General features: G+C 40.0%; 1 protein-coding gene across 1 annotated transcript in view; it reads right to left on the bottom strand.

The window, feature by feature from the left end:
• LOC141085016 (uncharacterized) overlaps positions 1-24655 on the bottom strand; it is a 118356-nt gene that overhangs the window by 58097 nt on the left and 35604 nt on the right. Inside the window, exons 55-72 of the mRNA XM_073569940.1 lie at positions 23248-23276; positions 22795-22809; positions 21905-21919; positions 20546-20651; positions 20318-20419; positions 20204-20220; positions 19900-19983; positions 19749-19845; positions 19641-19660; positions 18782-18805; positions 17394-17496; positions 15590-15636; positions 15401-15500; positions 12941-13042; positions 11530-11549; positions 8478-8513; positions 7285-7386; positions 5758-5998 (exon numbers count right to left, since the gene is read on the bottom strand). Of these exons, the coding sequence (XP_073426041.1) occupies positions 5758-5998; positions 7285-7386; positions 8478-8513; positions 11530-11549; positions 12941-13042; positions 15401-15500; positions 15590-15636; positions 17394-17496; positions 18782-18805; positions 19641-19660; positions 19749-19845; positions 19900-19983; positions 20204-20220; positions 20318-20419; positions 20546-20651; positions 21905-21919; positions 22795-22809; positions 23248-23276 (1260 nt within the window). The remainder of the gene's footprint in view (positions 1-5757; positions 5999-7284; positions 7387-8477; positions 8514-11529; positions 11550-12940; positions 13043-15400; positions 15501-15589; positions 15637-17393; positions 17497-18781; positions 18806-19640; positions 19661-19748; positions 19846-19899; positions 19984-20203; positions 20221-20317; positions 20420-20545; positions 20652-21904; positions 21920-22794; positions 22810-23247; positions 23277-24655) is intronic.

The raw sequence follows: 24655 nt of genomic DNA, 5'->3' as shown, positions 1-24655 counted from the left end.
CTCCTAAATGACCCTGGACCGGTGCAGCAAGCAGTCACTCATTTGACCAGGAAAGGAGAATATAGGTGTTGCCAATGTAGGTAGTTTCATAGGCAACAATAGAAAAAGTGCGAAAAAGTGCTAGAAACACAAGACATAAAGTGACATGTGCAAACAGTTGAGTACCTGACTATACTGTTCCCTGTAGACTATCTACCTCCTGATGATCCGATTTGGAGAAACGCGTTGAGGAGCGGGAGCACCAATCTCGACTGTGTTTAGGGTGCCAACCTCCGCTGGTAGGTAGAAATTATCAGGACCCCAATGTAGGGCTATTATAGGTGACACGGTTAGTTGTTGGTTTTTCTGTGTGGTTGTCTCGTTTTTAGCTTTTTTGAATAAAGGTTATATCTAATAATCTGTATATTTGTATAAGTAAGTCTCGGGACATAGATCTCCAGGAGAATCTGCTTCCAGAACTCATTTAACATGGAAAGGGGTGTTACAAGTGTGATACATGTAATGACTGACAGTCTACTCTCCTGATCTATGGGAATAAAACATTGGATTGCAGATATCAAGGAATCATTTCATTCAGCTTCCTATGACCTACATGCCCATATAGACGGCTTAGGATGACTGATCCTACTGACAGATCCTTTATGAAATGTTCACTTTTCATTGCATTGACATTGAAACTATTCTTTAAACACCCCCTCCCCACCTCAAAATGGATCTGATCCACTATTCACATGGAGAAAAGATGGGCTGTTAACTTACTGCATTCATAGTTCTTGCAGCAATGGTCATCTCCAGGAACTTCAACTAGAACAGCCGGTATATCACAAGGTGGGACAAAGCAGTTAACACCGGTACATGGCTGTAACAGAGACAGATATTGAATATATTGGTTTTATCATTTCTCAGATTTTTCTAGGTCCATTCTAATAATAAAGAGGGGTGACCTTGGGGGAGTTTGAATCTATTGATGGCTGTTTTATAATTTTTTTTAAGTGACACAGCCTGAATGGGTTTTTAAGAAATTCTGAGGTTTAGGTCCAATTTACAGTATATAAGATGCTACCAGGGGCGTAATGATCTCAGTCACAGTCCTGAGTCGTGACTGAGCCTGTGCGGGTGAGGGGCCTGTCTATGCCAACACAATCCTCAAGTGGATTTGCATCCTTGAACACGCATTTAGCTGAAGTGTATTGCGCTGAAGAGACCAGCCGGGTCCGTGCACAGCAATACATGCTGCCGGCCAATCAGAGGCCAGCAGCTAACGTCAGTGTGCATGTGACTGGGGGCACATTGCAGTGAAGTCATGCGCTCCCATCACTTGCACGCTGAAGACAGTTGTCAGCTTCAGAAGATGAAGTCACGTGGCAGGAGAGTGGAGGGAGGGGAATATAATATTTTTTTTTCAATACATTGAGGAACAGCTGCAAAACTAGAGACATGTACCAGGATGGGGCACAGGTTAACGGACATAAATACCAAGATGGGGAACATATATACCAGACTGAAGTCAAAGAAAAGGAACATATACACCAAGATGGGGGATATGAATATACTGGAATGGGTGATATATACCAGGATGAGGGGCCATATATACCAGAATGGGTAGCATATACTGTATATAGAAGGATGGAGGACATATATATACAGTATATATATGTATGTATCAGGATGGGGCCATAATGAATAAAGAGGGACATATATACCAGGATGGGGCCAGAATGAGGGACACATATACCAGGATGGTGGACATATATAGTAGGATGAGCCCATGATGAGGGACATATATACCCGGAAGGAGCCCAGGATGGACATTACTGCATAATAAGGGAGGCACCTTATTTGTCCTTATAGGATTAGAACTCTACAAGGTTCCATATATCTGACCAACATGCATGGGTGGAGTCTTGATCCAAATTATGCACAGTGGTCCATCAGATGCTAGTAACACCACTGGTTGCTACTAATGGAACATGCAAAATGATCCAAAACAGTTCATTTTGGTGGGAAGTCTTACCTCTGGAGTTGTGGGCTCTGGAGTTGGGGTCTCTGGAACACAAGATTGTTTATATTAATTATTATAGAAGTGAAATCTCTTTGAGATAGCTGTTCAAAATTGCTTTGTAAAATGGTCCTCTATGAGGATGGTCTTCTCATAAAAGTATTATGAGAAATATGCCATGAATGTTTCACTGTATTGTAAGGAGGTGGCCGGTCCCCCCAGTTGCGCCCTCTCCTCCTTCGGTATCATAATAATGCTTTCTATTTGTTAATCGCCTTAAGTGTCTTGTGTATCCTTGCATATTTTATGTAATGCGTGTGTTGTAACTATTATACCTTGTATTGTGGATGTTTTACTGCATAAGTAATGTATAATGCTCAAGTTCCATTTTAAGCTGCTGTGCTATGTTCCTGCTGATGTTACTGTTGCAGAGTTAGGGACAGGCAATGGTTAATAGATGTGGGCTGGACTTGCAGTCACAAGGTGAGGGGAAGCTGCAGCTTCCCTCCCTCCAGAACTGCCTGGTACATGAGACAGGACACATATGGACACAGGGCATTGCCAGGCCTTCAGGACGGGAGGGAACTGTGGCCCTGAACTAATGATTGGACAATAAAGGCAAGGACTGCAATACAGGCCTCAGGACTGCCAAAGTCCCCCGCTTCTGTAGGGCTATGCCTGGCGTGTGGAATTCCTGCAAGCCTTGACTGCTGTGCTCCTCCTGGAAGTACAATCCACCACTTCCGGGTCACAGGAGCTTCATTCCCCATGCCGCCACTGCCGGAAATGATTCTGTGCAGCGCCAGTGGATGGACGCAGGGAGCCTCATCCCCCCGTGCCAACGTGGTCCAGGATGGCGTCACCCGGACCCAGGGTATGCAACATCCAGGCCAGATGAGGAGTGGTCTGCGTGTAGAACACCCCTGACGCTGCTTCCAGCGCCCAAGGCTCTGCCGCTCTCTACTGACGCTGCACAGAGGCTGCTGGACCTGGGTAAGCTTCTCTGCTGGTTCCCGTCAGGACAGGAACCCATCTGAGGAGTGAGGAAGACCGCCCCCCTTTTTAATCTGTAGATTCCTGTTCTGATGGTGGGCGGATCCCCTCTCTCACTGTGTGCTGTCATGGCCATAGAAAAAAAGAAGACTGAGAGGAGACCTTCTGTCTCTTCCCCACTATCCCGTAGAATGTAAGTCCGCAAGGACAGGGTCCTCTCCCCTCTGCACTAGTCTGTCATTTTAAATTTGTATGTAACCCCTTCTCATGTACAGCACCATGGAATTGATGGCGCTATATAAATAAATAATAATAATAATAGCTGTCTACAAATATCTCAAGGGCTGTCACATTGTAGAAGGATCATCTATATTATCATTTTCACAAGGAAAGACTAGAAGCAATGGGATGAAACTGAGTGGGAGGAGACACAGATTAGATATTAGAAAAAACTTTTTCACAGAGTGATCAATGAGTGGAACAGGCTGCCACGAGAAGTGGTGAGTTCTCCTTCAATGGAAGTCTTCAAACAGAGGCTGGACAGACAACTGTCTGGGATGATTTAGTGAATCCTGCCTTGAGCAGGGAAGATTGGACATGATGACCCAGGAGGTCTCTTCCAACTCTAGAATTCTATGATTCTATGATTCTATGCTGCCACTGCAGTGGGTGCAGTTGGAGAGCGTGACAGGGAAAGAGCAGGAAAACCAGTACTGTATCCATGCCGCTCCTTCATTTCACTACTGTTTATTAAAGAATCGTTTTTTCCTTGTTGGAATTCAGTTGCCTTTTAATAGATCCTGTGTAGCCTGGACTGCTAAGATCAGAAGGAAAGTTAACTCTTGGGGAAGAACTACAGCAAACCAGTATTGCATATGCACCAGGGACCAGGGGGGAAAGAACTCGCTGACTGTGTGCTCATTAAACTCTGGGAACTATCCCTTTAATTATCTCGGCCACAACTACCCCCCCCCTCCCATCGCCCTGTATTATACTATATTAGTTACATAGTTACATAGGTTGAAAAAAGATCTAGGTCCATCAAGTTCAATCTTTTTCCTCCAATTGTTCATTTTGTCACTAAATTAACTATAACCACAATATTATGTGTAATCATCCAGCCCTTATTTTAAAAGCTGTTATAATGTCTGCCATTACTACCTCTTGTGGGGAATTCCACTTTCTGACTTTTCCAACCTCTCCTCATATAAGAGTCCTCCATCCCTTGTAATAATCTAGTTGCCGCTTTTGAACTGATTCTGATTTTTCAATATCCTTTTTTAAATGTGGAGCCCAAAACTGGATCCCATATTTTAGATGTGGCCTCACAAGCGATTTATAAATTGCTAACAATACGTTGGGATATCAGGATTTTATCTCTCTTTTTATACACCCTAAAATCTTGTTTCTTTTTGTAGCTGCAGCTTGACATTGAGTATTACTGCCCAGCTTACTTGTAACCAGAATACCTAAGTCCTTCTCCTGTTCTGTAGTTCCAAGTATGGTCCCATTTGATGTGTATGCAGCTATAGGATTACTGTGGCCCAGGTGCATTACTCTACATTTATTTGGTGTTGTCAGCAAAGACTGACACTTTAATCTTAATCCCATCCACAAGGTCATTAATAAACAGGTTAAAAAGAATCGGTCCTAGCACAGATCCCTGCGGACCCCACTGCTCCCAGTACAGATCCCTGTGGTCCTCAATGCTCCCAGCAAAGATCCCTGTGGTACACCACTGCTGACTAACTTCCATTTAGAGACCATATCATTTATGACGACTTTTTTTTCCTGTCATTTAGCCTTACTCATCTGCATATAGTTTCCCCCAGTCCCTGCTTCTGTAGCTTCATTATAAGGCTGTTATGTGGAACAGTATCAAGTGCCTTTGTAAAGTCCAGAAAAGCACATCAGCCTCATCACCTACATCCAGATTTGCAATTACAACCTCATAGAAACCCAACATGTTAGTTAGATACTACTAATCATTCACAAATCCGTGCTGGTTGACAATTATTATATTATTCTCTGCAATATATTTCTGCAGGTCATCTTTTATAATGCCCTCAAAAATTTTGCACACTACTGTAGATTTCAAGCTTACTGGACAGTAACTGCCTGGATCTACCTTCTTACCTTTCATAAATATCGGTACCACTTCAGCCATCCTCCAATCCTGTGGCACCACCCCTGTTACAGGAGAGTCTAAGAATATGAGATACAGCGGTCTGTCAATTACTGAGCTCAGTTCCCTCAGTATCCGTGGATGAATGCCATCTGGGCCAAGGGATTTGTCAATGTTTAATTTGCTCAGGTGCAGGCATACTTCTTCTGTTAAACTAATTATATCAGGTGGTGAACTTTAATTTTTGTCTTGTTGAATGATCTTTGGAACGGTTAGTTCATTGGTGAACACGGATGAAAAGTGGCTGTTTAATATCTCAGCCTTTTCTTTGTCCTCTATTATTGTTTTGTTATTATAGTCTTTTCATGGGTCGATACCATCTTTTCTTCCTTTTAGGCATTGATGTATTTAGAAAAATTTTGGGGATTTATTTTAATGCCACTGGCGATTTGTTTCTCTGTAGATAACTTTGCAGCTGGATTTCTTTTACAGCTTTTACTTGTATCTTTATACTCCTGAAATGATATTCCTGTATTCTCAGCCTTCAGGATTTTGAATGCTCTTTGCTTTAGTCTTATTATACTTTGTACTGCCTTATTTATCCACAATGGCTTATTTTTATTCCTGGACATTTTATTACCAGATAGTATAAGTTTTCTACTGGCTTCCAGTGGTATATCTTTGAACATGCCCCATTTATGGTCGGTATCACCAGTTACCATGAGATATTCCCAGTCTACTCGTTTAAGTTCTTTCCTGAATTTGTTGAAATCATCTTTCCTAAAGTTCCAGGTTTTTGCATTTCCCCTTTTTAGTGTTTGATTGAAAACTACTTTGAAACTTACCATATTATGGTCACTGCATTCCAAATGTTCCCGGGCCTGTAAATCTGAAATTGTATCTGGTCTATTTGACAGAACCAGGTTCAGCAGATTACCTCCCCTGGTCAGTTCATCTACCAGCTGAGAGAGGTAATTGTCCTGAATTGTGGATAAGAACTTGCAGCTTTTAGAACAACTAGAAGATTCTATGTCAGTTGATGATTGATGATTTTCTTGAATGTTGACAGCAACATATTTAAAGCTTATCACCCAATCAATAGTATAGAAAATAATGTACTGAACTTTGGGGAGCTAAGCTAACCACCGGGACCCCATCGATCTTGACAATGGCCATTAACATGGACTGACTGGTGGCACAATATGATTGCTGATTGGTAAACCTTTACCGATTTGTAGTCATTTAAATGCCTGTTTATGCAAGAAGACCATAGCGAATAATACATCGAAGAACAATGATTTTTTTGTGTTGTGTAAAAGATGATTTCACTCTACAAGCGAGCGTTTTGCTCATTCATTGGGTGATCAGCTGCCTGTCTACACTGGAGCACTCATACTTTGCACATATATCAGCCTATAGTCTGACTCTTTTCTATGGTTTTGCTGTAAATTTGTACAAACTGGTGCATGGCCCCCCCATTCAGAGCTGAGTATTTAATCTGTAGAGCTTTCCGTGGATGGCTATCTCAGTCGGGACCCAGTCCTACTCTGTTCATATTAAAGTCACTTGACACATGGTAAAGTTTTAAACCAAGAGACAGACTAGGACCATTCAGATGGGTACACCTTGTCAGAGTGAGATGGCTAATATGCTTTTTTGCTCAAAATAACGTTAACTATGTATCCTATGTTGTTTACATGTACTATTCCTGTTTACTTATTTACTAGCTGTAGCTTACATGCTCAATTTTGTGTTTTGGCTTGGGTTTTGTCTGTGAAATGGACACAGTGTGAACGTGCCCTTACACTTAGCATGTATACAGCTTTTAGTCCAACTCATTTTTTTTGGTTTAGCCTGTCTACACTGCAAGATAATCATGAAACGTGTGTGAATGGAGACGTGGTCAAGCATGTGTACCTTTGCCCCTTCCGTTCTCAATGGGAGTACCAAAGATAGCCGAGAACAGTACTCAGCAGTTTCATTGAGAATGAATGGAGTGGAGGCGCACATGCAAGACTTCTTGGGATCAGTGGTGGTAACAGCCGCTGGACGCTCTCTGATCAGGAAGTTACACCCTATCCAATGAATACCTTCAAAACTCGATACAGCTTATTTAATGCTATAAACGGGAGAGGCCCACATGTTCAGACTTCCATTGCTCACTTACGGCATATGTATTTTGGGCAGCAGTAATTCTCAGGGTCTTGAGTTCTGATTGGTGGTGTGCCGTCTTGACATTGAGGAATGGGACTGCATTCCTGTACGCACTCTGCAATAAAAGACAATGTACTCCTTTATACATAGTCTGTAGGGTTTATGGCAGACTATATTCTGTGAATGAAGATTTTCTGTTAGTCCTCCCAATATACACAACAATTATCAATCCAAACCATTCTTATTCTATACCCATATTACATACATTTTGGATCGTGATACTTACCACACACATAGTTAGGGCAACACTCATCCGCCCAGGGGTAGGTTTTGACAATAGCTCCCTGTTTGGTGCATGTTAAGGGCTCACAAAGTATATTCAAACAGCGATCCTATAATACATAAGCAGTGACAAGATCGTTTTTTTCAGTATCATTTCAAGTGATTTTTTTTTATTATTGTAGAGTATTTCCATCGTTATCAAGACCTAAGATAAGATGCCTTTGTTCAGATATCCAAAAGATTGATTTCCATATTAAAAACATTTTTTACGCATGAGTTTTTACCCTTCCTGAACCTTTTCTTGTAGCTCAACATATTCAAAGATGACCGGCTATAGAAGGAAATATGATTTTGCCATAACCTGTCGGGTGCTATTTATGCTATATGTGTCTATATGTAGCCACCTAGTCATTGGGATGTGAGTTTCAGCTTTCACAACATGACATTATGTCGATATTATACTGGGAAATTCATGGAAGAGTCAATGTTGTTTAGGTGTGCATTCTCATGAAACAGATAAACAGAACAGATACAGATATACCATTACTGAGTCAAATGGGAATATGGGCAAAGAAAACAATACAAAACAAAAATATGCTTTTCTATCGAGTGAACCTTGCAGCTCCTGGGCACCAATGCAAAGTTTGTAATGGGTCTCACCAACTATTATACATATTTATACTGATAATCTGCTTATATAGACCAAAGTGACCTTTCATAGTGCCAAAGGCTCCATGACCTGGGTCCACCCTATAGTTACGGTCTTGTTAGATTTTTTTGAGTGCATGCCTTTAGGATATTACATAGTTTTACTACGCCATCAATAGTGTACCATACACTTTATTAATGATTATATTGAATTGAGCAATGGATATAAAGGTTCTTAGCATATATGATATTTCAGACACTCTACTTGTAACTTACAGGGGTAGGTACTGGAGTAGTGATGATGATGGGAGTCTGTAAAAAAACACAAAGCCACAAAATGTAATTGAAATATTTGCATGTTTCAGATATACACCTTCCACAACCCAATCAATAGTCCATTTATTCCTCATCTGTGATTTCATATCATATGTTTTGAGGAATGGATTTTAACCCCTTCGCGCCAGAGCCCATTTTCGTTTTTGTGTTTCTGTTTTTCGCTCCCCTTCTTCCCAGAGGCATAACTTTTTTATTTTTCAGTCAATATGGCCATGTGTGGCTTGTTTTTTGTGGGATGAGTTGTACTTTTGAAAGACACCATTGGTTTTACCATATTGTGTTCTCAAAAATGGGAAAAAAAATTCCAAGTGCGGTAAAATTGCAAAAAAAAGTGCAATCCCATGCTTGGTTTTTTTTTTACCATGTTCACTAAATGCTAAAACTGACCTGCCATTATGATTCTCCAGGTCATTATGAGTTCATAGACACCAAACATGTCTAAGTTCACTTTTATCTAAATGGTGAAAAAAATTCAAAACTTTGTTAGAAAAAAAATATTTGTGCCATCTTCCGATACCCGTAGAATCTCCATTTTTCGTGATCTCAGGTTGGTTGAGGGCTTATTTTTTATGTGCCGAGCTGACGTTTTCAGTGATATTTTGGTGCAGATACGATCTTTAGATCACCCGTTATTGCATTTTAAGGCAATGTTGAGGCGACCAAAAAACGTAATTCTGACGTTTTTCATTTTTTTTCGCTACGCCGATTACCAATCAGGTTAATCCTTTTTTTATTGATATATTGGGTGATTCTGAACGTGGTGATACCAAATATGTGTATGTCTGATTTTTATTGTTTTATTTTGAATGGGGCAAAAGGGGGGTGATTTGAACTTCTTTATTTTTTTAATTTTTTTAATATTTTTAAAAACTTTTTTTTTTGTTTTTACTTTTGGCATGCTTCAATAGCCTCCATGTGAGGCTAGAAGCTGCCATAGCCTGATCGGCGCTGCTACATAGAGGTGATGATCAGATCACCTCTATGTAGCAGAATGACAGCATTGCTATGAGCGCCGACCACAGGAGACCTCTGGTTGTTATGCTGACGCACCGATGACCCCCCGATCACGTGACGGGGTTAAGCAGTGCACGTATTTCCAGCCCGATGGCCGGAAGCGCTTGTTAAATGCCGCTGTCAGAGTTTGACAGTGGCATTTAACTAGTTAATAGCCGTGGGTGGATCGCAATTCCATCTGCTGTTGAAAATCTGCTGTTGAAAACAGCTGACATGTCCCGGCTCTGAGGTGGGCTTACTGCCGGAGCCCACTTTAAAGGGGGAGATGCAGTTCCAGAGAGAAAGATCTTTTTTATTGAATGCTAAATTTTATGGTTTTTACTAAAGGAGAGCTGCTCACGGGATTCTCTAGGGCAGGGTTCTGCAACTCCAGTCCTGAAGGCCCACAAACAGATCATGTTTTCAGGATTTCCTTAGTATTGCTCAGATGATAATTGCTTCACCTGTGCAATTCAAAGGAAATCCTGAAAACATGATTTGTTGGTGGGCCTTGAGGACTGCAGTTTGGAAACCCTGCTCTAGGGTGTGTCCTTAGGCTGCTTGATATTACACATTTTTGTTAAATACCATACAAATTATTTGTAAATGAAAAGGTCCATATCTCTGTAATGATACAGTAGATTTTTTTAAAAAAATCAGAACACTGAGCGGAGGAGCGAGAATAAAATAACAGCTCATAACTTTCCAATGAACTGGCGATAGGTTCTCTTTTAACTCATACAGTTTGGTTATAACTTACCTGAGGAGCTGTTTGTTGGTGCAGAGTGTAAAAAGTGCCAACCATAATTTTTTACTAGAAATGTATTTCGAAAGTATGGCGTCATTATTATGATGAATTTGTCGGGTAGCACTCAACCACATCCCTCACACTAAGGGCCCCGTCACACATAGCGATCTCGCTAGCGAAATCGCTGCTGAGTCACAAGTTTTGTGACACAACATCGATCTCACCAGCGAGATCGCTGTGTGTGACAGCGATCAGCGACCGCCCCCCCTGCCGGTATCGCTGATCGCTCTTGGAAAGCCCTGGACATTTCTTTGATCGCTGGTCTCCCGCTGGCCAGCACGCATCGCTGCGTGTGACAGGCAGGAGACCAGTGATCAGCTGGTAACTAACGTACACATCAGGTATCTAGGCACGTGTGTCCCTTAGATACCCGATGTGTACCTTAGTTACCAGCGCGCTGATGCAGGGAGCTGGTAACTAAGGTACACATCGGGTTTCCAAGTGACGCACGTCCCTTAGAAACTGGTCGCTGGTGCTGATCGCTGGTGAAGCTGTCTGTTTGACAGCTCACCAGCGATCATGTAGCGACTCACCAGCGATCCTGACACGTTGATATCGTTGTCAGGATCGCTGGTGAGTCGCTATGTGTGACGAGGCCTTAAGCTCTGCCCAATTTTTTTTTAAATTGTTGGAGCTGCCACAAAAATAGGTCCATTTTTACACAGCTATAAGTTCTAAAATCATTTTGCAACATTTCAAACAGTTTTAACTGATTTCTTTTTGGTGCAAATTATTTGATAAATTTGACCCTAAACTTTCTGATCTTCAGGTAGTCAAAAACGAAACAAATTTACTATGAAATGGGTGCCATTTGTTTTAGTAATGTTGGAATATTTTAGTCCTTTCTGGTCAACTCAGCCCGAAAACACAAATTTGAGGGCTGGATTTATGTAAACCGCATCCTCTGTTGGTCCATTACACTGCAAATTTGCCAAAACTGTATGAAAAATTTGAACATTTCAAACAAATTCACGATAGTTGTCATATGATGAATCTATTTGTCTCATTATTTTTAACCCCATGATTGGCAATTTGAGTGGGGATACAGACTTAACTGTATACACTAATTTAGGTTTGATCATTTTTTGTTCATGTGCTACAAAACCTGATCTCCAAAGTACCAATTGTGACTGCAGTTAACGTTTAAAAATTAAAAAAAATTAAAATTTACAGAAACAATAATATACTTACAGTTGTTTCAGGAGAAATCGCTATAATAAAGAAAAAACAAGAATACGTTTAATTCAAAAACTTTTAGCACATGTAAAAAAAAAGAAAGAAAAAATAATTCTGAAATTCTTTTCATTTCAAATTACTTTTTTTATCAACAATTTTGGCTGCATTGGATTACAAATGGAGTGCAGTTCTATGAACCTGATTCATCATTTGTGATTTGTTCACGTTTCTTTTCTTTTTATCTTTCGGTATTAATTTTTTGCACCAAATTCTTCAAAATGCCGCATGTGGATCATCTATTATGTTCAAAGTAAAACATGGTTTTTATGTTTGGTGTGTAACCTTTTTAATGCAAAAAGCCACACATTTTACAAAATTGCACAAAAATTCTGGAGGGGGTGTGGAGTACATTTGCACAAAAAAATTTCACATTTTTCAAAATATCATAAATGATAATTTGGAAACTCCAAATCCCACCCAAATTGTCAAACTAAGAAAAATAAAATAAAAAAGTTATTTTCAAAAAGGTGCAAATGAATGAGAAATGAATAAATGATATAAATATTGTGCAAACAAAAACAGTTGCAAATCACAAAAAACTAGACAAAATAAAGGTGCAAAAGCAATAATGATCCCATGCTCTTTACTTTTGTCTTTAAACTGTTTTGCTAAATTTTTGAGCAAAAAGTCTCACATTCCACTAAAAGGTGCAAAATGTGCACAATATGTTTGTAGTACATAAAATTACTATGGAGAGGTAATCAAGTACATTTGAACAAAAGTTTTGTGACTTTTTAAAAAATTGAATCATTTGGAAGCTCCAGAGCCTCTCACCTAGCCAAATCAGTTCTCATACTTTGCACTGACGAGTGCCAATAGTCCGAAACACCGTGTCTGCAAATTAAGATTCTGATTTGGCTTTTATCCTGTTCCTGCCATATTACAAGACTTGTTAAAGGGTTGATTGTGACTTGTAGGATAGGATCGCTACTACCAACAGGTGGCGCTATAGAGTTCAAGTCCTCTTTCTCTCTGAAGAGGCAATTTGCATATTATTTTCCCAGAGGAGCATTGCACGGTGAATAAGCCTCCTTACCTTGACAAGCCAGAGCTGGTATGTCACTCTCCACAAGGAGAAACCTTACCCCATAGACCTCAGTCCAGAGCTTCTCACCTAGCCAAATCAGTTCTCATACTTTGCACTGACGAGGGCCAATAGCCCGAAACACCGTGTCTGCAAATTGAGATTCTGATTTGGCTTTTATCCTAAGTTATATTACAAGACTGGTTAAAGGGTTGATTGTGACTTGTAGGATCGCTAATACCAACAGGTGGCGCTATAGAGATCAAGTCCTCTTTCTCTCTGAAGAGGCAATTTGCACATTTGAAACTCCAAACACTGCTGATAATATTAACTAATACTTACGGCATTTATATATTGGACAGCATTCTAAATCTATGTTAAAATCTGTAATCAATGCTTGGATGTTTTCATCACAGATTGGTGCAGGGTCGCAGGGCTGACATTCTGTAACAAAATAAATATAGGGGTTTAGTGTAGTGTTCGCTTGTCTTATCAGCATCCAAAACTGACATTGGATCTGACAACTAATTTTTCTTAACAAAACCGCAGGTGACAGTGAAACGCGCGTCGAGGTGGCATTTAGCAGTCCAGACATCCCCTCTAAGATGGCCACATTTTTTTGCCTCCACAACATTGTAATGAAATGCAACAACAGACCATCAAAACATTGTATTTATCCCAAAATTGTATCAATAAAAACATCAGCTCAGGGCACAAAATAATAAGCCCTCACCTAGCCCCTGATTCCAAAAAATAAAAATGTTACAGGTCTTGGAAAATGGCGACAAAAGCAATATTTTTTCAATGCAAATTTCCCAATTTTTCTTCACCACTGAAGCAAAAAATACTGCACGTTTCATATCTGTGTACAAGTACTGACCTGGAGAATCACACTGGCAGGTCAGTTTTACCATATAGCCAACATGGTAAATTAAAAACTCAAAAAACAAATGTTATATTGCACTTTTTTTTTGCAATTTTACCGCACTTGGAATTTTTTTTCCTATTTTCCAGTACACTATATGGTAAAATCAATGGTGTCATTCAAAAGTACAGCTTGTCCTTCAAAAAACAAGCCTTACATGGCTATGGGGATGGAATTATAAAAAAAAGGCTCTTGGAAGAAGGGGAGGAGAAAAACAAAAAAGAGTAAATGGCCCTGGTGTGAAGGGGCTAAAGAAGGACACCAGCTACAAAGGCATATTTCCCTAAAACGAATGACTCAATATTTTTTGGGGTCTGTTTTTTAACTTAGTGCAATTTTTGTTTACCTTGTCAGAGGTTTAGGTTTAAAATGCATTGTAAATTACTATTCAATTAATGTCCAGTAATAATCATGTCCTTTAAAGGAGAGCTATCATCAGAAAAGAAACTATTGTTTAAATCAGTTTTTTAGGGTTAAATATATATTTTTTAACCTTAAATTATTTTTTAAATCATCTGTTTTGTAAAAAAAATAGAAATATTGCAATTTTTTACAGTGGCTTCTGGGGCTATTTTATTGACCTCTTTTCCAAAGACTTTTTCATCAGTCTCATTATCATCAGAGGCAGAAACACAATTACAGGTGACACCTTTATACACAATAGGTGATATCGGGATCCACAATAGGTGATATCAAGTTCTCAGTTCACAGTTCTCCCTTCTCAATGACATTTGCACACGCTCATTAGATGATTCAAGAGAAAAGATCTGAGTCAGTCTATGGCTGCTAAAGTACATGTGAGTTCCTGAAAAAACAGGTAGTATATTTTAACTCCACCACATGTCTCCAATGTACAGCTGTCAATAGTTTTGTATGGTCAAATTTAAGGGCAGTCTCTTTTTTTAACGACAGGTAATTTTTTAAGGACAGTCTCTTTTTTACCATAAAAATGACCTATTGTTAAAATCAGGTTTTTCTGTTACATGTACCTTTAAAGAAAAGTTTTGGCAAGTTTTTTTTTTCATATCAAAATCTTATAAATAAAGATTAGTAATCTTGCAATTTTCACACTTGTCACTGGATCTTTTTTAAACTTTTACTTCCTGTCTTTTCAGAAAGCATTTTCATCAGGCTCTTTATCATTAGAGGCAGGACTACCCTGACAGGTAACACTTTTTACCAGCTTAGAAGAACTAGATGATATCACAGTTCTACCTCCCTTCAGAATGACCTTTGCACCCGCTCATTAAAAGCTTCAATAGAAAAGTTCTGAGACAGTCTATTGCTGCTAATGTACATGTGCATTCTTGAATGAACAGGAAGTATAAGGCTATGTGCACACGTTGCGAATTCTGCTGCGTTTCCGCAGCGTTTTTGGCCCTGTGGAAACGCAGAAGTTCCGCAGACATGGTACAGTACCATGTTAGCCAAATCCGCTGTGCTCACGCTGCGTTTTTTCCACGCGGTTTTGCTGCAGTTTACAAACCGCAGCATGTCAATTGTTTGTGTGGATTCCGCAGCGGTTTCACACCTTTAATATAGTAGAGGTGTGAAACCGCAGGCTAATCCACAGGAAAAACCCACAGGTGAATCTGCAGCGTGTGCACATAGCCTAAGTGTGTAAGTCTAAAAATACCCCCGGTGGCCAGTGTGAAAATTGCAACATATCTTGTTTTATTTTTAAAAACAGCTGATGATATGAAAGAAAAACATTTTTAATACATAAAACCTGATTTAAACTTTTCCTTATGACACTTTCCTCTTAAAAACAAAGATTCTGAATATGTGTGTCCATAGAATAACACTTCTTCCTGAAGTGGATCCCAGGACTTGATTAACCTAATTCACTGATTGCTTTCCTACCAGTTGTAACTTACCGCATCTATACTGGGGACAACATGGGTCATCTCCTCCAGTTAATATTGGAAAGGAGCCTATTTTGGGGCATTCCTTCACTGGGCACTCATAATTGCAGTACTGAAATAGCAGAAAATATTTAAAAATGAGGAACAATTGGTTGTGTCCATGAATGATAGTATCTGGTTATGGTGTGGGGTCATACTTACTTCTGGTATCTCAGGAGTAGTGGTTGAGGGTGGTGTTGGTGATGGTGCTGGAAATAACAAGAAATTTCTATAGTAATGCTACATTTCATTCTCACAGCTACGTAATTTTATTATGCATGGTATTACCCATGAGAAGTATTAGTAGGAGAATTGAGTCTATGTAGCCCTATTGGAAGTTGATTACACATTTTACATTTCACCAGTCAAAGTGACAATCACCTGGCTTTCATTCATTTGCATAGTTAGTACATGGGAAAAAAAGGATTGCTGACTTTATTTTTTTATTTTTCACTTTCTCCAAAAATTACAGATGGCCAACAGTTTTAACAGACAAATTAGGAAATCATAAGGAACCATTAAAGAATAAGGCTGGGTTCACATTACGTTATAGCAGTCCGTTAACGCTGCCATTCAGACCCATTGTCGGGCGCATCGCGACGCATGCTGTAAAGCGACACGTGTTTGCGATGTGCCGTCATTCAGTGACGGAGCCTTGAACGCTGGCTGCAGCGTCTGAGGCTCCGTCACCGCTGGCGCAGATGGAGCATCTGCGCTAGCGGTATAGCATAATGCATATCGCGTTATGCTATAGTGTTAACGCAGCCCGTCAATGCTTCGCGTTGAACGGGCTGTGTTAACGCAATGTGAACCTAGCCTTACTGTCATTTTAATTTTATTTCCATAAATGAATAGTACAAATGAAAAGAAGAAACTTTGTAATATATGTTATTGTCGACTGATCTTTCATTCTCAAAATTCTCAGTTCAGGGGTAAAATCTGTAAAACACAGACTTTCCCATTACTGAGATAGGTTACAGTTGGGGCTCATAAAGTTCTATGGAGAGGGGAGGGGCTACACTGACATAATATTGCAAGTTTTCTTGGCAGTTAAGGTTGTCCAGAGCAGACAGTCACAACAAGGAGAGTCTTTTTGGAGGACCTAAGTTGTACAGACATTTAATTGATGGTCCATTTATTTAATTGAGTAACCAGTAATACTCTATTTGCCCTCTGGGTTTGCTATGGGAAAAGTAAACACTTGCCTCCAGTTTCAACAGAATAAAGCAAATAGTTGAAAGTCCAAATAACAGGACAGTCTGTGATCAACCTATTTACAGGACACTTTCCAACATAAATTATCCAAACCCTTACACATAGCGATATCGCTAAAGCGTCACCGATTTTGTGATGCAGCATGTGATACTCACCTCTGACCGGCTCCCCCGCTGGATATCGCTGATCGCACGAGATCGGCCTGGTCCATTTCTCGCCGTCGGCTTTCTTCTGGTGCGGACGAGCGAGACATGGACGCGGGCGGAAGAAGACATCATCGCTGCGTCTGAAAGGTAAGTACGGCCGCCGACCGCTGCTGCATGGCTGTGAGATCTGCCTGTTTGGCAGCTCACTAACAACCATTTAGCGATCACCAGCGATCCTGACCGGGTCGTATTGTGGTCGGGATCGCTGGTGCATCGCTAAATGTAAAGGGGCCTTTAGGCTGTGTTCACACGCTACATTTGTACAGCTTTTTTTAATGCAAATTAAAGGCGGCTTCTTACAGTTCCAACAAAAGCTATGAGATTTCAGAAATATAATGCGCATATTTGGTTTTTTTTCCTGTCTATAGACAAAATCCAAATGTAATCAGCATCCAAAAAAAAGCATAAAAAAACGCAGTGGAAAACCCTCAATAGAACAGCCTTAACATTCTATCAAAAACACATCTTTACTTCTACTTAGGGTCACCAATAAAAATGAATTATTTTGTAAAGGTGCATTACATTGAAATAAAAAGAAAACTTACCACATTCATACAAGGGGCAGCAGGGATCATTGGAGTCAATTTTCACAATTCGCTTCTCATTTTCACGACACTCGGGTACGATGCATGTAACACTATCACATGGCTGAAGGAACAGAGAAAAGTTGGAATAAACTATTTGGTTACGTGTTGTCTCAGTTTCTTGTAGATTGCTACTTTGGTGTTATTCGGTGGAACATTTTGATATCCTGCAATTTTACAATTAGAAAAATAATGGTAGGATATTAATTAATATAAAATGTCTGATGGGTGCTGGTCTCAAAAAAGGGACTCATCATGGAATCTTATAGAATGCAGAGTTGGCCGTGCATGCGCACCTCTCTGTTATTCATTGAGTTGGGAGCTCCAGCATTCTTGTGAAGGCTAATGGAGGAAGTCCTGCGTGTACAGCCATCTCTTCTTCTCAAGATAGATGTTGTTCTCAGCGGCAGGACCACATCTATAAGACATCCTATCAACCCCAGAGGTCCCCAACCTCTGCCTTGGGAGGCACATATGGCTCACGGGCTCATGTTATATGGCATACGGCTGTCTGCCGGCTTGGTACATTAGTAAACAGTTAAGGAGAGAGGGTCTACAGATGGTGACTTTTCTGAGTTGGCCCTTACAGAATGATGGACATTCACTGGCTATGAGAGTGGAGAGATAAATATGGTTAACTGGAGATAGAATGGTGGCACCAAATAGGGAGCGCTTGAGGCTAGAAGTAATAGAGTGGTTTGGAGTGTTTGATGTGAGAATATCGACTGGGACTGGAGTAAGATGAGAACACGTGGATGTATGTATGGTTGGTATAAGGCAGGGTGCACAAGGTCTTGGTGTGATTTCTGGTTGACAGCTTTGGACATCATCCCGGTAATCGGGGGCTCTGGCTGTAACTACTCGGGAAGAGTTAGGGGTCTAGATGTCCCTACCTGGAGTGCTCTGGATGTGGCTCTTGTCCATCTGTTAGAGCTGAATGTGGTTCTTAGGGTAAGACAAATTGGAAACTACTGATCTACCCTAATGATGTCCATAAACGACAAAGATGGGACAACCCTTTTAAAACAAGGAAGTCTATAAAGTCCGAAACAACTGGTCCTTAAAGAGATTTTAACCAAAATGTAAGTTATCCAACATCCAAAAGATAGGGGATAATTTGCTGGTTACTGGGGTTACAAGAGCTGGAATACCCATCAACCCTGAAAATGGGGATTTGGCACAATCTTACCCCCCCCAAGTCCTTTAGAGAAGCATATTGGAAAATGGCAGAGAAGAATATCAAACATCACAGTACTGTTGACCTGAAAAAAACTCCACAGCAATAAATGCTAACAAAACAATTTGAAAAACAATGCAAGACACTGTGTGCGAATACTGAATGAACTTACCAAAGGAGGAGTGGGAGGAACAGTCTATAAGACAAAAGAACACAACAATGATGTTAATCATAAGGTCTTGATAGTAAAACTATTGCTAAAAGCTACTGATTACTGTTAATGTTAAGAAGAAACTTGCATCCATGAAGAAGTGAAAGGTACAGGAACCAGTCGTAGCAGAGATGCTATGTCCTCATAGCACAGAAAATACTAATTTTAAAGGGAACATGTCAGTAGGATTTGTATGTAATCCGAAAGCATCGTGATGTAGCGTCTGAGACCCTGATTCCATCAATGTGTCACTTATTAAGATGTGTTTTGCTTTTTCTATAAAATTGGCATTTTATCAGCAGGAGATTATCACTACAGGACTAGGAGTCTCGTGATTCCTAGTCCAGCCACGCCCCCACCACTGATTAGCAGCTTTCTGTCAATATGCTGTGTACACAGAAAGCAGCCAATCAGTGTACACAGAAAGCAGCCAGTCAGTGGTGTGGGTGGGGTTATACACAGCACAGCATTCCGATCTTTGCTAGATCTGCAGCAGAGAAAACCGTTTCTATCAGAACTGCTGTGCTCAGTACATTAGGTGATACATCGCTGGAATCAGGGTCTCAGTCCTGCTATGCAGGAGTTTAGCCTTAAAAGGGCTGTGGGACAGTAATCTGCCTACATTATTATCATATGCCCAAACATGCCATCATGGGCATCTTAATGTCAAGCTATCAAACATCTATTTGGGTGGTTTGTTAATTATCTCTTTCGCTATATAGGAATTTCATGACAATTAATTAACTGCTAATCTGAATGCACAGAGCTGATACCATGAACACTGTAAAAATAGATGTAAAATATAAAACTTTTGACATACCGGTACTGGTGTTATTGGTACTGGAAAAAAAAGAACATATGCCGTTTACAACACTGTGATAGGTCACAAATGACAAAGAGATAACCTTAATATTGAGCTTATACTTACCACATTCTGTTTGTCTACAGCAAGGATCATCACCGTCATATTCAACTGGGATTTCACCTGCTGCACACCATATAACGGGGCAAATCACATTCGCACACTACGGCACACAAGATACATGCAGTTAGAATACATGATATAAGCATTATCTTACATCATAACCTAAATATAGGAGATAAATCCCTTGTTCAATACCAGAAGAAACACTTTCCAGGTCATCACTGTTCCTGCTGTGACTCTGAAGGTAATGCCCACAGCAAACCATTGGAATCAAAGTCTAATCTGGTACATATCTCTAAAAGGGATGCGGGGGCAAACGATTCTATCATCTTTATCTACCCAAATGTCACAAGGTATAAACCCCTGTTTCGTTTCAGTTGAAGTGCTTCTTTTGAAAGTAGTCACTTCTTTAAATCTATCCTGTCATATATATTATATTTGAGGTTGTAGATCTTTACCGGGGGAAGCGGTGGTTCTGTTAAGAAAAAACACAGAAAGAAATAGAAGTTAAATATTATTTAGGATTTATGTAATCTCAACCCAAAAACTCACTCCTCCGAGCAAGCACTTACCACACTTGTATTCTGGGCAGCATTCTGTGTCCGGATCGCCAACTCTTACTGGAGGTCTTCCATCATCACAGATCGGAATAGGGTTGCAGTCGGCCTTGCATACTGAAAGTAACATAAAAATGATACACCTTTCTGTAGTTATTGGTTCTCATGGTAAAGCTGCAGCTTTTTCCATATACTGTTTCCAAAACTGCTTCAGTAAGTGACTCGTTTTATTAGGCGACTTACTGCAGACAAAGTGTGGACAGCAGCTTTCAGCCCAAGGGATGATATCGAGGGTTGAGCCCTTTTTGACACAGTTTATAGGATCACAGAGGACATCTTTACAGGGCTCCTATAACAAATAAGGAGTACGAAACATATTTAGTTTGCGCCGTCTTTCATATGCCTTATGGTTGAATTTTGCATCACTATCTACTTGCTGTAAGTTAACAGAAACACTCTTAGCTTAAATCCAGCAGTTAGGTAGCAGCAATGACTCTTCAGTCTACTCACAGTTGGGATGGCAGATGACAAAAAAATATTAAAAGGGTCGTCCACTACGTGACAACTCCTAACTAATGGCCATAGGGTGCTGCATGAATTTGAAAAAAATCTATACTTACGCCCCAGACCTCCCCTCTAATTTTCTTCCTTGTGTCCCTCATGGGTCACCTCACCAGTCCCTCATCAGAGAGTGCTGACCAGCTGCAGCTGTCACAATTCTGAGCAGAAGATCAGCGAGGGACACAGGGCTGAGAGTAGAGGAGCAGTGGTAGTCCAGAAGGTAAATATAGACTGTTTTTAATACAATTTCATGATAATCACAAATGCAGATTCTTTACTGTTAGAGCAGTGAGATTATAGATTCTTTAATGTAAGAGCAGTAATATTATGAATTTCTCTACCATATGATGTTGCAATGGTTAAGTCACTAAAAAAAGTTCACTGAGGGCCTGAATGTTTTTCTTGAAAAATGTAATATGACAGGTTATGGCTACTAGATTCTGTGATGGACAATGATCAGGCAACTGTTCTGATTTTCCATATTACACATGTCCGCTCCGTCCAAAGCGCTGCCGGCTTTGAACACAGGTGATTCCGCATGTGTTCATTGAACCGTGCGGAATCACCACGTCCCATTACATTGTACAGGTGACCGAGCGTCTCCGTAAGATAAATAGACATGCTGAGGTCGGGAAAGACGCGCCGCATGTGCATGTACGCAGGGAAGCCGGAGGCAGCCCTGCACACATAGTGGAGATGGGATTTTATGAAATCCCCTCCACTATGCTGTAACATCTGGACACTGCAGGTTGGATGCTGCGGGTTGGATGCTGAGGATGTATGCAGCGTCCAACCCGCAGCGTTTACTGACCGTGGGAACAGACCCTTAAAGCATTTTTTTCCCCTTAATGTGAAGGAATTAACATCTGCCTCATGGCATTTTTGCCTTCTTTTTGATCAATATGTAAGGTTATAGGTTTTTCTCTACCTTCAACCTTAAACTATGAAATTATACAGTATGTAGCAACTTAAGGGGATGTCCAGAAGTGGAAAAGCCCACTTAAGTCATGGTATAAAGATGCATCAGTATGTATATCTTACCGGAGTTGTTGGTGCCTGTAAAAAAATAAACAAGTAAATAAATGTAATGGTTAGACCATAGATTTCATAGTCCAGTAGGATATTAAGCTACTACTAGCAGAAAAGCAGGTACAATTGGAAAAAAGACGTGTAGACCCCCTTTTTAGATACCAGAGGTATGCTTTTTTGATCTAAATAATGTCACCTATGTAATGTACCTTATGTTATTTACATGTACTATTGCTATTTAGTTAGTTACTGCAGGGTATTTGCTCACTTTGTGAACGTGCTCCTACACATTGCACTTATAACAGCATGTTCCGGCTCATTTCTTTGGTTTTGTGTTAGTTTTTTTGTACCTTGTACATACAAGGGGCATGGCTCCCCCTTTTTTGGGTTGTGCATTTTGCCTTCATAGCTTCCCATAGGCAGATGCAAAACTGTCAGGCCTGTGTCCTGGTCTGCCTCCTTCTATTGAGGCCTGCTGGCACATAGAGAGTGATACCTACAATAGTTAGGTACCATTCCGATTGGGTTCACCTTGTTGCAGTGGGAATATTTTTATGCTTTTTTTTAATCAAAATAGTGTCAACTAAGTACCCTATGTTATTTACATGTACAATTATTATTTTCTTACAGCAGCATATTTGCACATTTCTATTTTTTATCTTAAATTGCCACAGTGTGAACATGCAGCTACACCCTGCACCTATACCAACATATGCCCCAATTCATTTCTTTGGTTTTGCTATAGGTTTGTGCCTACATTTGGCCTTAAAAACTATAAAACTATTAAACTATTTGCAGCAGCTTAAGGGGATAAGACCACTAAAGTCATAGTATATATATATATATATATATATACTGTATATATATATATATATATATATATATCTGTATACATGTCTTACCGGAGTAGTTGATATCTGTAAAATAAAATAATAAATGTAATGGTTAGAAAATAGACTTCATAGTCCAGTAGGATGTTAAACTACTACTATCAGCAAATAGGATATAATTGGACAAAAATAAACTTAAATGTAGACCCCTTTTAAATACCAGCAAAAGCATTTGCTTATTGTAGTAACGTAAAAAAAAGAAACATAAGTTGCCATTTTTCCGCTTTCTGCTGTGTCAATATACACTATGGCATTCTTAGATCTATAGACAATTCTGCACATTAAAATACAACATTGATAAGTAATACTTTATTGATTCATGTATTGTATGCGGCAGGCTCCCCCTAGTGGTGACTGCAGACAGGCATCATTTCAACACATAACTCTATGTCTGTGCAGGAGGTTTTGAAAAACAGAACTTGGGTCTCCAAAAATACTTATAAGAAGGTAATTGCTTTTACTTACCGGTCTTGGAGGAGGTGTTGCTTCATCAGCTATAAAAAAAAGAAAACAAAAGCCGTGAACATATTAAAGACATTATTTTCTAAGTTAAAGGGGTTATCCCATCAATGCGCATTTATTACGGTACCTAAACCCTTTGATCCTAAAAGACAGGAATTTTGTGTCCCCTGTATGAAAGGAGCAGGTGTGCTCATACATGACCCCAACGGTTTATTTCACTGTCTATGAGATCGATGGTCACAAGTGCACTTGTTTTGGCATTGTAACACTTTTGGTGCATTTTTTTTTAGGTCTTTTGCAATCTTTTCAGATTACAGCATACTCTAGGTATCACATATTTCTAGCCATTTACCCATAAACTTCCATTAGAAGGGAGAAAAAAAAATGTTTGAATTAAAAAGAAAAAAATGACTTGTAAATCACACCTCAAATTTCTAGCGCTTTTTACAAACCCCAAAAGTACGCCAAAAGGGATTCTTTCTGAAAGAAACCTTCAATGACCCTTTTTTTTGATATTCTGAAAATGAAATAATTCAAAATGACTTTTAAGTGAATTCATCCTCTCCTGTCATGGACACACAACATGTCTTTAGAGGAGGACCGATCTCAGGCATTGCCCTCAGTAGGCTGGCTAAGTGACCAAGTGTTGACTGCGAAATAAAGGGACAGCACCAGGACCAATGTTATCCAGCACTCACACCAGGGCTAATTAGAGTTTTGACTAGTCAATGGGGCATCAGTTTGCCCAGACTAGTCAGCCCTCTTTCCATGATATCATGCCCCTATGGGCGTGATAACACAATTTGCAGCAGCCGACGTCATCGCCAACCCCTGCAAATTTCACACATGAGCGTTGCTCATTTTGGCAGTATCACTGCGCCTATATAGCCAGGCGTATGCTTCCCGACTTCATAGGCGCGGTGTGCATGACCGGAAGTGCAGAAGACGGCTCATGTCAATGGAGGAGCCGAAGAACAGCCGGATGCAGCAGGAACAAGAGGAACAGCTGGCACAATGACGTCAGTGAAAAAGCTGTGCGCATGCGCGAGATTTGCATGAGCTGACAATGACATCGGCTCCTGTAAATTATGTTATCACACCCACAGGGGTGCATGAAAACAATGCAGTATGCTCCAGTCACTTCTTTCAAGTCCAGAGGTGCTCCCAAAAAAATCGGATCCCATATGTATCAACCGTATAGCATCCAATTTTTATAAACAGATTGCAGTTTTTAACATAGAAAACTATTTGGTCTTGTAAATTGTATTTACTTCCTATTATATAAAAGCAGATGCTGAACAGATGACAATATAGATGAAAAATTGTCATTTTTTATCAGATGATTTCTTCACGGCATGTGAACTTAGCCTAACAATATTTTTTTGGCTACGTCCATTTTTCACGTACAAGT

The sequence above is a fragment of the Dendrobates tinctorius genome, unplaced genomic scaffold (genome assembly GCF_039654945.1).
Source record: "Dendrobates tinctorius isolate UK_male_01 unplaced genomic scaffold, ASM3965494v1 ptg000028l, whole genome shotgun sequence".
Lineage (NCBI taxonomy): Eukaryota > Metazoa > Chordata > Amphibia > Anura > Dendrobatidae > Dendrobates > Dendrobates tinctorius.
Note: the sequence above shows the minus strand (reverse complement) of the source record. Positions and strands in the feature narration are given on the sequence as shown.